This window comes from Plectropomus leopardus, chromosome 18 (genome assembly GCF_026936395.1).
Source record: "Plectropomus leopardus strain MGB_pleo_1.0 chromosome 18, ASM2693639v1, whole genome shotgun sequence".
Taxonomy (NCBI): Eukaryota; Metazoa; Chordata; class Actinopteri; order Perciformes; family Serranidae; genus Plectropomus; species Plectropomus leopardus.
This window is the reverse complement of record NC_142193.1, coordinates 24,954,291-24,966,838: the sequence shown is the minus strand read 5'-3', so window position 1 is coordinate 24,966,838 and position 12,548 is coordinate 24,954,291. Positions and strand designations below refer to the sequence as shown.

The window sequence follows — 12,548 nt, the reverse complement described above, 5'->3', positions numbered from 1 at the left end:
GTTGGACTTCTCTAATTCAAAGACAAGTTCATTAATGACTAAGGACTAAGACAGCTTTATCCCTCTCCATATCTTCATTTCTCTTTTTGTCTTTCTCTTCCTCTCCTTGCTTCTTCCTGTGTGTGTGTGAAGCCATACGGTAGTTTACATCCTGAGGGCGCTATTCAGTTTGTGTACTCTAACAAGTTACAATTTCTGTACTTTTGCTACAGGCAACAGCTGACTGATACACCATATGACAACCCAACACAAACTCTAACAAGAGAGAGAAAAAAAAGAGAGAAGCAGAAGGAGAGAAGGGAAGAAAGATGTAAACAGAAGGAGAGAGAGGGAAAAGGACAGAAAGACGGATCATGTTTGAGCTAAGTGAGCTGAGCATGTTTGAAGATTTCATGTGTGCTTGCTGGAGGCAGTTCTGGTCACCATATGGAAGTGGAGAACAGCACTTGCAAAGCAGGGTGGAAGGACTTTTTTCAGTGTGGGGGAAATTAAAAATTGATTGCAACTTCTAAGTTTACCAGCCTAAGTTTTTTTCCCACAAATCTCTGCTTTGTCTATACTCAAGGAAAAAGAACTTAAATCTCATCCTATTCTCACCAAAGTGCTTCCTCACTCAAATCTAATCTAGATTTGGTCGTGGTCTTGACGTGGCAATTTCCTGGGACCATTTGTGCTACTTCCAAAGACAGTGGGTTTTCGGAATGGCTTTTTCGGGTGGATGTCTGACATAAGCTGTGTGGTTAACACAGGCTTAAAAGGCTTTTATGTTTTCTGTTGTCAAGGGAATCAGGGTGATGCTAACTTTCGTGATGGCCTATAAAAAAAAAAAAGTTATTCCTGCACCACTCTAATGTGGTGCTTGGATGGTCTTGTTCAAACATCGTCAAAGGATGAACATTTTTGAAATCTTGAGTTCGTGTGGTTTAATGGAGGTAAAATCGTATTTTTTTTGTGTCTTCAGAAGTATAAAGAGACAAAAACAGTATATTTTTGCATTATTTGTTGCATATTATCATGAAAAATATGCATTTACTACTCACTTTACACATTTTGCTTTATTTGTACCACCTTGGTTGTTTTTGTTCAAAGTTTATTCAGCAATGTGATTGCCTGAACTATGCCAACATACAATCATATATTATCTCAAATAAAAATAACTTTTAAAATTGTGAATTCATGATTTGTTTTGCCTCAGAAAACTTTTTTTTTAAAGTCTAGAGGCTCTAGTTTTATAACTATCCCCGGAGAAATTTTATTCAGCAATTTTTCGCCTATGGGGTAAGTCAATATATTGATCAATTTTATCGTTATTTGCTGTTTTTTGCTGTATAAAATATTTATGTCACTGCTATCCAGATCATATAAAATCTGTGGAAAAACTTGGTTGTGAGAGTGGGGGTAAGCTTTCTGAAAACTAAAAGTCCTTTAAAGGAATATGCCTATATCTACTGCGTCCCGTCCGACTTTGAAGTCAAAATTGGCCCCAGAAACGCTGTATCACAAGACCAAATTACTTACGTTTTGACATCCTCTCCCAGGAAGCAGCGGTTGCGCAGTAGCCCCGCCCACAGCTGGACTCCCACAATCCCGAAGATGAAAAAGACAAAGAAGCAGAGGAGAAGGACATTTCCCAGCATGGGCAGGGTGTCCAACAGCAGTGTCACCAGGATCCGCATACCTACAGAGTGAGACACAAAAAGTAAACATGAGTTTTTCATGTGGTGCAGGAGCTAGACTAGTTCTCTGGTTACTGCACACCCTGACAACCTCTATTGATCTTGCGATCTTGGAACCTACAAATTTGTCCCCACAGCCAATATAATTACAAGTGATGACAATACTGAAAGTGACAGTTTGACATTATTTCATCCTCTGGGATTTGAACTCACAGCTTCCCTGTGGCTAGTATTATCTAACCACATGCATTCAGCATCCATCTCTAGTTGTCAGATGTGTTTAGCATCAGCAAAGTCAAGGATCTAGTCCCTGAGGTCCCTCATAATGTGTTCTGGCCCCCATTCACATATCGCAGCCTTGTTATAATGACCCGACTTACAGTATGGCAAATTCTTTTGTGTAACTGCTAATATTGACTGTGGTAATGATATTCAAATGTAAATCTCCTCTAGTCTCTGAAATCTTATCTCTGGACTGTTTGTGCTGTTTCACTGCAGGAGAAAGTTTTCTCTGAATCCATTATCATTTGGTGAAAAACAAAAACAAATGCTCTGGTTTGGAGTTTTAAAATCATCAGAATGGCTCTAAACTGTGCTGAGCTGACAAGAGTTCTTATTAATTTTGTACCAGAAGCTAAATATTATCAAAGCTATTATCAATATTAAATACATTTCCACTAAGTCCGAGTAAAATCAAACTCATACAATTGTCTAGAAGATTTTCATTCATTATTTATGCATGTTTGGAAGCACAGATGAGCAAATGGGGTATTATTCAACCTCCCAGTTGTGCACAAGTATAGAAAGTGTCCTGACAGAGGATTTTTTTAATGTTGCTACTCTGTGAAGCACTAAGCGTCCCCGCTCAGAGAGAATGACTCATCAGCGTTTAATGTGTGTTGTCTCATTTGTGTTCATGCATGTCTGCTCCTGTGTGCACTCTTTAGCCACAAAGTTGCAGTTCAGAACATATTTTCTTGGTGTTCCCACAGAATAAAATCTCCTGACATGGGTCTCTGCTTTATTCTTCACAATACGTTCACATCCAATCTTTCTGCCAAGAACACATTCGTGTTTGAAGTGACCCCCATCTGACATCAGCATGAAAGGATCTCTGCCCTAAAACACCTCACATGCAAACAATGACAATAACAAAAAGTGTCACATTTGCAAAGCAGGCATATGAGAAAAAAGTGAATAATGTTCATCTCGTTGATGATTTGCTGCGAGGTTGTCATGTTGAGGAGAGGATTGCCCACTGTTTCAAAAAAAAAAAAATTTCTCAAATGGCAACAGAAGCACACAGAGGCTAATTATTATGCTGCATGGCATCATTGAACCTGTTTTCAAGTTATTGTGAAATGGAACATTATTTACGGACTACGGAGGCTCTGGGATTATGTGCAAGTAAAACAACGGCATGAGGGTGAGAGGATGAAGAAAAATCCATTGCTCTTTCAGTAGCTACTCCTGGTAGTTCTGTGGAGAGAGAGGTGTGGGTGCGGCTGGGAGAGGAGTCAGGAGTGGTGAGGCCGCAATGTGGAGGGTGTCACAGAGAAACTGTTCCTCCAAACCTTAGGATGTCCAGGGCTACATTCCAATATCTCTGTTGGCGCCTCACGACAACACTGTCACGGCATGAAGGCAAACTGTCCCCTGTGAGAAAGCGTCTGGCAGTCCAGCTGGCTGGGGCAGCCTACCACAGCAGCGTTATGTCACGGCAGTATTTCGTAGTTTCAATGGACCGAAACTGTATGGTGAGTGCGTCTGAGCAGTTAAAGATGTGGTAAAAAAAACAGAGATCTATGGGAAAAACAAACATGAGTTTCAATTTGACTTTCATGGCCAGCAGATCGGTAATCTATCAGATTTAGAGCTATGTATGAATGTGGCCCAGATTTGATTTAAAAAAAATGTGATTTCTGTGCCCACATTACTCTGAAAAAAAAAATCCGATGTGTGTCACATGACAGCCTAAAAATCTGATTTGGGTGACATTTGCTTGTATTATTAACATAGACTTTGGGATGGCGGATATAAGAAAGTCTTCTCTAAATTCATCCATCATTCACCGGTCCAGTCAGCCAGCCATCCATCCTCCCTGATCACAGACCAGCTGCAGACCTAGAGCTGCATTGTGCTATAATGCATTTTTGTGAGATATGTGACAGCCAGGCAGGTGACGGTCAATCCATCAAAACGCAGCTCTAATGAGATGTGGTCATAGCTTTGGAGAGGAATAGAAACCAGAAAATCGACAAAATGCCCAGTTTAAAGCATTGTCTCATCACCAGTCTGGCTCCTATTATCTTGACTGAGATCCCCTATATTCTCAACACGCTTGCCTTTTCATATCTGTCAACAGGCTATTCGCTTTGTTGTTTCTCACATAATAGAAGTTACACAGACGTAAAATGAGAAAACATAACACACACTCTAATGATGCACACTTCTCATCATAAAACCAAAAAACTGTTTGTTGGCTTGAGGTAGACAGCAATACTCCAGTGACACTACAATATTGCCGTCTACTTATGTGAATACAGCACATGGAGATGTACACATGCACACACTGAGTAAACAGTGCACAGATGCCTTACTATAGAGGCATCTGTGCGCTGTGAAATCTGCTCAAACACAAACACCTTCACAGCACTTACACCCCTTAAGCAGAACACTAATGGTTTCTCCAAACACCACTTTAGGTGCAGAGATGTGATTCAGCAATACACTGAGTTTCACTTCTTAGAATATCACAAGCAGGGTTAGAAAATGCAAGAAAGATTTAAAACTGGATTGACACTGCTTGTACTCCCAGAGTTGCAAAGCACTCTAGTAGGTTTAATTAAACTAATGCAATCTAATGGTGCACAAGTGGCGGACTCGATAAAAGCATTTGAAACAGAGAGGGGGCAATCTATCCACAAAGTCATGGATAAGTTTCCACAGGCCTGAATTTCTGGAGAAAAATATTTGCTCTCATTTTGCCGAGCAGTAAACATTATTTTAGCCAGCGAGAAGTGACGGGGGTGATGTTGTTGAGAAGAAACAAAAAGAAAAAAATTAAATAATGGAAAAACTTAAAAAAATTTTTTTCTATTTTTCCTTTTGTCAACACGCTGGATTGTGGACCTCAGCCTAATTGATGAGAAAACCTTTTAATAAAGTCATTAACTTGCCTCTTAGATCAGATATGGGAGGAATTAAGTATGTGAAATCATTCTCACTGTTAAAAAAACAACAAGGATGAAGAAACAGCTTTCCACAACATTTTTCTAACCATACTGACTAAGAATAGAAAAACGAGTAATGAGCATATGTAATGGGATCTGAGAATAAGCATAATATTAATAATGCATTAAATAATACATTTTTGTAAAGTAATATTTTGGAATAAAGAAATATTTTAGACAGGGGGGTTCCAATTGAAATATCCAAATGGAAAATCTGTCAATATGATTTCCCAGTGCATTTGGAAAGCGCCATATGATATGTGGGCCCCCAGAAGGTACACTGGGCTTTGAAACCAATTTTCATAGTGGCCAAAGAGTGTAATTACACCATTATGTGATGCCTTGTGGCCCAAAAATTGTTTTTCCCATCGACTTACATGGCGAAAGACGTCTGTAAATCACTGAGCATCACAATGTCCTCAAAATAACTTTTTTTCCACTATCAAGATTTAATCCATTAAGTCCACTTACTATTGGAAAGTCTAAAAGAGCCGCAGTGTAATTTAATCCTTTTATCCCCACTAAAGTTACCGGAACGCTAAATCGGAAGTGTGCAACTCAACCAGCGGAAGTCTAGTGGACCTGCTTAAGCAGAAGCAGTGCCGATCAGCTGCGTAAATAATTATATGCACATCACTTAGGTGCAAGGCTTCAAAAAAAAAGAGTGCACAGAGGAAAAGAGTAACCCCTGCAAATTTACCCTGTTCAACACAAGTTTAATGAGGACAATTTTTCAATCCTCCTTGGAGGATTGTCAAGTCAAAATGTTTGGAAATTTGCAGAAGCAGTGCTGACCTTCAGGGTAATTTTATTTGCAGCAGTTAAACCATTTTGGCTTCGTGCACCATTGAGAAACTTTCACAAGAATGAGTAGGGCCGCACTTCCAGTGCTGTTTCCAGTTTTTTTTGTATGTCCATGATGTCATGGCTCGACAGAAGAGGTGAGTCCATGCGTGAGTTTACGTGAGCAGCCGTGGTGCCGGACTTGTAGTTTTTTTTCTCATGGGAGCTGTAGTTTTTCCTTTGCTCACAAAGTACTTGTTGTAGGGATCAGACAGTGCTGCTCACTGTAGCCAGGCTACAGCACAAAAACACATTTAATATCTGTCTTACAATGAATACTTCCCATCCACTTGGGGCAGAAAGACATACAGGGAGACGGAGCGAAAGCAGAATACTTTGAGACAAACAGTGACGGTAAGTAGGGAGAGAAAAACTTTAGCCTGGCTATTAGCCCAGCTGGCTTTCACCCCCAAACGCTCTCCATCATCTCCGATCACAACTCAGATGAAAGAGAAAACAAAAGATGAGATGGAATCCGACAGAGACGAAAAGAGAGGAAAATCGAAGGAAGGAAGCTGGTGTTTAACATCCTCAGGGTGTTTGTGCGTACCTGTGAGAATACGAATCTGTGGGCTTCGGGGTATGTCTGTGTATCAACATGACCTTGAGTTTCCAGCCCCGAGTAAAACCTCTCATTGTAATTCTCTCCCTCTTTCTTCTCTCCATCTTCATCTCCGTGTCAGACCCCTCAGGTTGCGACTGAAAACTAGTTACAATAACGTAAGTTTCACTTCACCTTGTCCATGACTGTAAAGTTTGCTTCTCGGGGCTACTGTTAGCTTAGCGATGAGGTTAAGGTTAATGTTAAATTCTCAGTCCTCGCAGAGGTAGAACAATGCAGCAAATGTGTGTGTGTCCCTGTGTGTGAGACTGTTTGTGATGATAGCTTGAGAGAAACAGACAACCTGCCATGCTTTATGATTGTGTTTTGGTTATCCACGGTGCCCACGGCACCCGAACACTGACTGAAACACACAGACGCACACTTCTACAAACATATAACGTCATCGTTTACGTGGAAGAATCTCGGGTCATTCTGTGTCACAGGCGAATAACTGGCTTATTCTGGGGAAGCGAGGTCATCATTCAAGCACACACACACAGACACACACACACACACACACACACACACACACACACACACACACACACACACACACACACACACACACACACACACACACACACACACACACACACACACACAGCCAGACAGGAAGCAGACATCTATAACCTGACAACATACTCAGTCAGCATAGCAAAAATACCTGCCATTTTCCAGTTGTCCTCCCCTGGGTCCTTCAGTGTTGTCAGAACTGATTTATTTTTTCCAAATAAATTGTGTTTCCTTAACAATAAAATCAGTTGAATCTGTAAAATACCAAAAGGGTTGACACCAGACTGAAACAGCTGTGTACTAGACAGAAAGAACAGTTTAAACCTATTGTACAAACCTGTTTAGGGGAGGCGATTGAGCAAAATGGCTACCAACACTGGCAGACTGAGCCTGAAAAACAGCTTGGCTGCTTGCCTAATGCATGCTGGTTAATAATCTTGTACGTTGTTATGACACCATTGTCCAGTGATCCTCTTTAGCTGTAGATTCATGGCCATTTCTGTCACAGAGCTTTTAGGGAAATGACAAACTATGTGCAAGTTCTCACTCAGCACTGGCGCCATACAACCTCTGGAAGTGGGAATAAAGCAAACACCAAGTCTTGGATCATCGGTCAACTCACCGTTAAGCAGTAAAAAATTCAGACATCAGAATATTTAATGTTTTTTTCATACGGTTCTGCTTTTGTAGCACCCAGCGCTAACTTGTTGAATGAAAGTGGGTGGCTAACATTACACAGCACTGTATCACAGTAAAAAGAGAAAGCATGCATACACTTCAGGGTGTTTTTGAACAGTGGAAAAATATAAATATCACATAAAATTTAGATAAGTCGAATTATCTGTGCTGCGTCAATATTAGAATAACATTTTGTTATCATTGGTAAAGGAAGCACTCCGCAGCAGACAATCATGTAGAGTAGCTCATACAAAACAATAAAAACTACAGAAGTGTATTCAGTGGAGTGCAGATCTCCACCAGGTGTCTGCCGGAGCTTGTTGCAGCCACTTAAGACAATATGCAAAGCACATCTGCACCCAGTCGTCCCTCCCAGCTCCCTTAGAGTGAAGATGTTGTCAAAGATAGTAAAAAAAAGTAGTTTTTTTTCATCTAATTGTGGATCCCTTCAGTGGATCATAACACTTCAGTTATGTAATTTATCTGCAGATTCTCAGGTTTCGAAAAAGAATTTTTATGGATGTCAGTTTTTCAGCCACGATAAAGGACAAAATTTAGGTTTTAGTCTAAGTGATTGCTGAAAATGCCCTTTGCTCTGGGCTTTTTGCTGCGTAATTTTGTTGGGGGACTTGTGGCCCCGCTGGCAGACAATGACCATATAAACAGTCAGTAAAACACTTTTTTCAACAATTGTGAATTGCCGCAACCATGGGAGGTCCTTGAACATACAGTCGTAAATATACATACAAATTATTAGGCTGACAGGTCCAGTAGTTTGTGAGATTAGCTGCGTGGAGACAGATACGCATATGTACACATGCATGCCTCCAAATGCGTGATCCCTTCCAGGCTTATGTGAGGTGGAAATAACAATACAGAACAAAAGGAGCATTTCATATGTTTAGTATTTACCCCTGCCTCCTTTTCAAGCCCCAACATGGGCATTTTCTGTCCTACCAGCTAAATTCATTCATGGATAGATAGAAAAAAGTCAAGGCTTTGGTTAGCAAGTACATGGGATCACTGTGGCACATTAGCATTAAGCAAAAGAGTCAATGACTGCAAGTGCTAAAAACTATCTGAGGATGGTTAACAACCAGACCATTCACAAAAAAGCATCCCTGCAAAAGTTTAAACATGGACTTACTTGGTACTCTGTTGATGGCCCGCAGTGGCCTGAGCACTCGGACGGTACGGATGGCTGACAGACTGGCATTATGGCCGTCCAGAGAATACTCCATCACCCTGAAGACACAGTCGAAGAGAGAGTTTCACTTCATGTTCTGTACTCACACACACAAAAGTACATCCAAACTAAGCAACAACAAGAAAATACCAAAAATATTAGAATGCTTATAATGGCAACTACCCACATAATTACTGTACATATGGCATTTAATTACATGGGAGTCAAAAGCGCTTTCCTCTCTGTATAGTCTATATTGCAGCACCCAAACATCATCAGTGTGACAAACAGGCAGCTATAGTCTTAATTGTGTTAAGTCCTTGTACTCTGTGATTGTGCTGGCTGTGTGAGGAGTGTGTATGGTCATACTGGCTCGGCCCTCGGAGCGTGGGAGCAGATAAAGGAATGTCTGCCGCTGATTGGGTCCTGCCCTCGCCTCAACCTATATGGTGGCCCCAGATTTAGTCTGGGAGTGCAGCATGAGCTCCTCCAGTCTCCTCCAAATTATAAGTCTTGGTTACTGATAGGTGCATTTTGAGGCTGCTCAGGTTGGTAAATATTGTACTAAAGATCTCTTATCTCTAAATTAGAGCTCAACTGAATGATTCGGTGTAATTTAAGACAAGATTTACAATAAATGATGACTGCAGTTAATGTAGTGAGATGCAATATAGATATGTAGATGTTGCAAAATAACCACAATACTGTACTTATTCTCCAAGAGGGGAAGGGATGACTGAGAGAAAGCACAATGCTCCTATAAAAAGGACACCTCTACATTAATAATTATAGACATTGTGAGGACAAACACACACATGAACACACCCACAGACACAAACACATGCACCTATATCATACATTTTTGTCATGCGTGAGCTGTGGGTAACCATTTTTACTCCTACGACAGAAACTGTTCATATGTGTGCGTCCATCCGATTGTTTACTTTGGCAAAATGGTAAATTTTATGCAGACCGTGATTGTCTAGTTGCAGACGACAGAGAAAACAGAGCGATTTGTGTGATACTAACCCCGCCATGACGATGACAAAGTCAAGCTGGTTCCACTTGTCACCAAGGTAACAATTGGCGCCGAAAATCCCTAGGGCCACCATCTTGATGACCATTTCCACAGCAAAGAAAGCAAAAATACAGTCGTCCAATACCTGGAGAAACATGGTGAGAAAAGCAGACAGAATTAATGTTTAACAACAATAACAACAAAAGGAAATTGACTTCTTGCCGACAGAAAAAGGTCAGGTCCTTGTTAAGTTTCCCCGTCAATATGGAGTCCCATTTGGAAAGAAGCTGTGGAAGTGCCAGAGGAGGTTGTCTGAAAAGAAATTCTTGTGTCCATTAGTTAGTTTTATCCCAGCAGGGAGTATCTCTGACTTGGTGTGGCTATGGCTGTGTCTCAATTAATTAGACATCTACCACAGCAAAAAGAGTGTCCGTATTTTACTATAATGAGCACATCTCCGGGCACCAACAATCAACACTGCTCTGCAGCGTGAGCAGGTTAAAACAAGCCAGACAAGTGAGACAAGAAAAGAATGACAGAAGTTTTCATTAGCATTTGTTTACAAATCAGAGTTAATATTGTGATTGCTCTTCCTGACACTTCACACCAATTTACAGCAGAATATGAAAGAGATCCCTTTTGTAAAAGAAACATTTAATTTGCAATACAATAATCTTGTGCTTCCTTCCTTTGGCTCTATGAGTGATGTTGCTTTTGAATCACCTATATTACGCCCTTAAGCACTGACTTAGCTGGTTAAGTAGAAATCTAAACATAGCACAAGACTTTACAGTGAGAAATACTTTTGTGGAAGAATGAACGTTACTAAATAGTAACCCTAGTTCTGCAAGAGCAGATGGAGCCCTCTACTGGACTCTATGGTAGACAACGTTGTGTGCTGCCTTATATGCTGTGGGGTCTGCACATATTCAAGTAGGCATGACCTGATTGGCTGCGTTTATGCAAATTTTAGTGAAGGACTGAGTGCTCATGGTTGAAGAGTATTACCCATAAAGTACAGTAGAGGATAAAGCCTGTGTGTGATAGAACCTCAAACATGTAACCAAGGCAAGCAACACCTTATCCCACACCATTATTACCGTATGGAAACACACTTTGCCCACATTGCACATGGCCCAGCACAGCCTTAAATAACTCTGTCATTATAGGCAACACTGAGGTAAATAGCACAAATGTTATGTCATGTGTTTTCATGGAGAAAAAGCACTCAAAACATGTCCACTAAGATAATGTTTTCATGGGCCCAGTTAGTATAAGGGTGAGGGTGTTACACTGACCTGTAGGATGCGGCACCACTCTGACTGACAGGTGACGTCTTCACAGGGCTGGAACATCCCCAGAGTCACGCAGTTGAGGAGGATCACCAGCATGGACACGTGCTCGAACCATGTGCAGGAAGAGGTTAAGGCCAAAACACATAACCTGTTGTATACACTGCAGTGTGCATTCAAGGAGAGTAGCAATATACTTCACAATATACTGCAAAGGCTCTTTCTGTAACACCGCCTCCAGTGGTGAAAACAGGTGCATCCAGGGCAAACATGATCGGATGCAAACTACACACAGGCCTGATGACCTGTTGCATGGTGAAAAAAGCCATGATGCTGAGAGCTCAAGTTCATTAGCGACAATGCTTTGTAAGAGATACTGTATATAGGAATTGGAAGTACTGATATCTAAGGCAAAAACCAAGCATGATCCAGCATAAGAGCATGTGTGTAAACAAACACTCCGCCAACACACAGGAACCGGATGCCAATAGGAAGTTTTGTGTGACTCTAATGCACATAATGGGTCTAATGATGACTAAGTGGGCTGGCTGTTAATCTGTTTACAGGCCTTTTCACAATTTTACAAATTTTCTAATGGGTCCATGTCTACTGTACATCCTGTTGCATCATTTTCTAATGTTGATCTATGACAGGAAGCAAATCTCCAAGAAATGATGTCTATCACAACTAAGGATGGGGATTTTATAATCCTGTGGCAAATTATTTATCCTGGTAAGACCAACCTAATCACGTGAGCCTAATATTCTGTTTCTCTCCCTGTCTCAGTCTGGATTTACTGCCATCCCAAATAATTTCAGTGGGCGGGAGTTACTCTCTTTGACAAACAGACCCTTCAGTGATCCTGACCTTAGCGCTAGCATCTGCTCCTCTATTACACAAATACCGTTTTCAGTTAGTCAGTAACGGTCTAAAATATACCATTTATTTTTATTTAGCTTTTGTATGTGACGTGTGCCTCATCGATAAAAATTAGGTTTTTGTGATACACCAGTGTCGTCAACATATTTCAGCATTTTTCATTTAGCAACTATTTAGCAAGCATTGTGAACACTGATCTTCATTGCCATGACTCCCAGCTTTGCAGTCCCTCGTATCTGCTCCTCCATTAGCCAATTAGTGGTGACACAACAATAAACATTGTATTTGTACTGGGAAATTACCTTCTTCGTCACCAACACAGCCAGTTAGTAAATCAAGCTTTGGCCAAATCCAGTGAGACAAATATTTTCCTCCGAGAAAGTCTGTGAGGCCATCCTCTTGTCCTTGTTTATTTGTTATTATTGACTCTATTACTGAATTAACTTCACTTATTGATGTGTTTACTCCGCTAATGCTAAAGTTAGCACTTGTTGTTGCAGGAGCAGCCATTAATGTTTTTACAGCAGCTGTCTGCATGCTATGTCATCAACTGTAACGCAGTCCCTGATTGGCTGCTTTCGTAGTCAGCTACAGAGCGGATCCCTGTTGAGCTCCTGTGATCAGGA

General features: G+C 40.9%; 1 protein-coding gene across 3 annotated transcripts in view; it reads right to left on the bottom strand.

Moving 5' to 3' along the window:
- Window positions 1-12,548, bottom strand: part of cacna1ha (calcium voltage-gated channel subunit alpha1 Ha) — a 143,577-nt gene that overhangs the window by 59,297 nt on the left and 71,732 nt on the right. For all 3 annotated transcript variants that reach the window (XM_088090979.1, XM_088090977.1, XM_088090978.1), the window contains exons 3-6: window positions 11,050-11,162; window positions 9,763-9,896; window positions 8,695-8,792; window positions 1,519-1,678 (exon numbers count right to left, since the gene is read on the bottom strand). In XM_088090979.1, the coding sequence (XP_087947105.1) occupies window positions 1,519-1,678; window positions 8,695-8,792; window positions 9,763-9,896; window positions 11,050-11,162 (505 nt within the window). The remainder of the gene's footprint in view (window positions 1-1,518; window positions 1,679-8,694; window positions 8,793-9,762; window positions 9,897-11,049; window positions 11,163-12,548) is intronic.